Genomic DNA, 305 nt, shown 5'->3' with positions numbered 1-305 from the left:
CGTCTTCAGCCTCATGGGCTCTTTCCAGAAGCTTCCCTCCCGAATCTCCCACTCCCTCCCCCTGAACGCCCCGCCCCTGGGCCCCGGCGGGGCTCTCACCGGAGCTGGACATGGAGGTGGCCCGGGTGCAGAACTGCGGGCAGCCGGGCCGCTGGAGGAACATGTTGCGCAGCTCCTCCATTTCCAGCAGGAAGGTCCGGTCCTTGGGGCTGGCGTCCTGCAGGAACTCACTCTGGCAGAGCGGGGACAGCGAGGCAGTCAGGGAGAGAAAGGCCGGGGTGGCCGGGGCCCGCGGGAGTGGTCTG

General features: G+C 68.9%; 1 protein-coding gene across 1 annotated transcript in view; it reads right to left on the bottom strand.

Annotated features, from left to right (window-relative positions):
• CCDC27 (coiled-coil domain containing 27) overlaps positions 1 to 305 on the bottom strand; it is a 19,311-nt gene that overhangs the window by 17,773 nt on the left and 1,233 nt on the right. Inside the window, exon 2 of the mRNA XM_014546188.1 lies at positions 100 to 232. Within this exon, the coding sequence (XP_014401674.1) occupies positions 100 to 232 (133 nt within the window). The remainder of the gene's footprint in view (positions 1 to 99; positions 233 to 305) is intronic.

This window comes from Myotis brandtii, unplaced genomic scaffold (assembly GCF_000412655.1).
Source record: "Myotis brandtii unplaced genomic scaffold, ASM41265v1 scaffold434, whole genome shotgun sequence".
NCBI lineage: Eukaryota > Metazoa > Chordata > Mammalia > Chiroptera > Vespertilionidae > Myotis > Myotis brandtii.
Note: the sequence above shows the minus strand (reverse complement) of the source record. Positions and strands in the feature narration are given on the sequence as shown.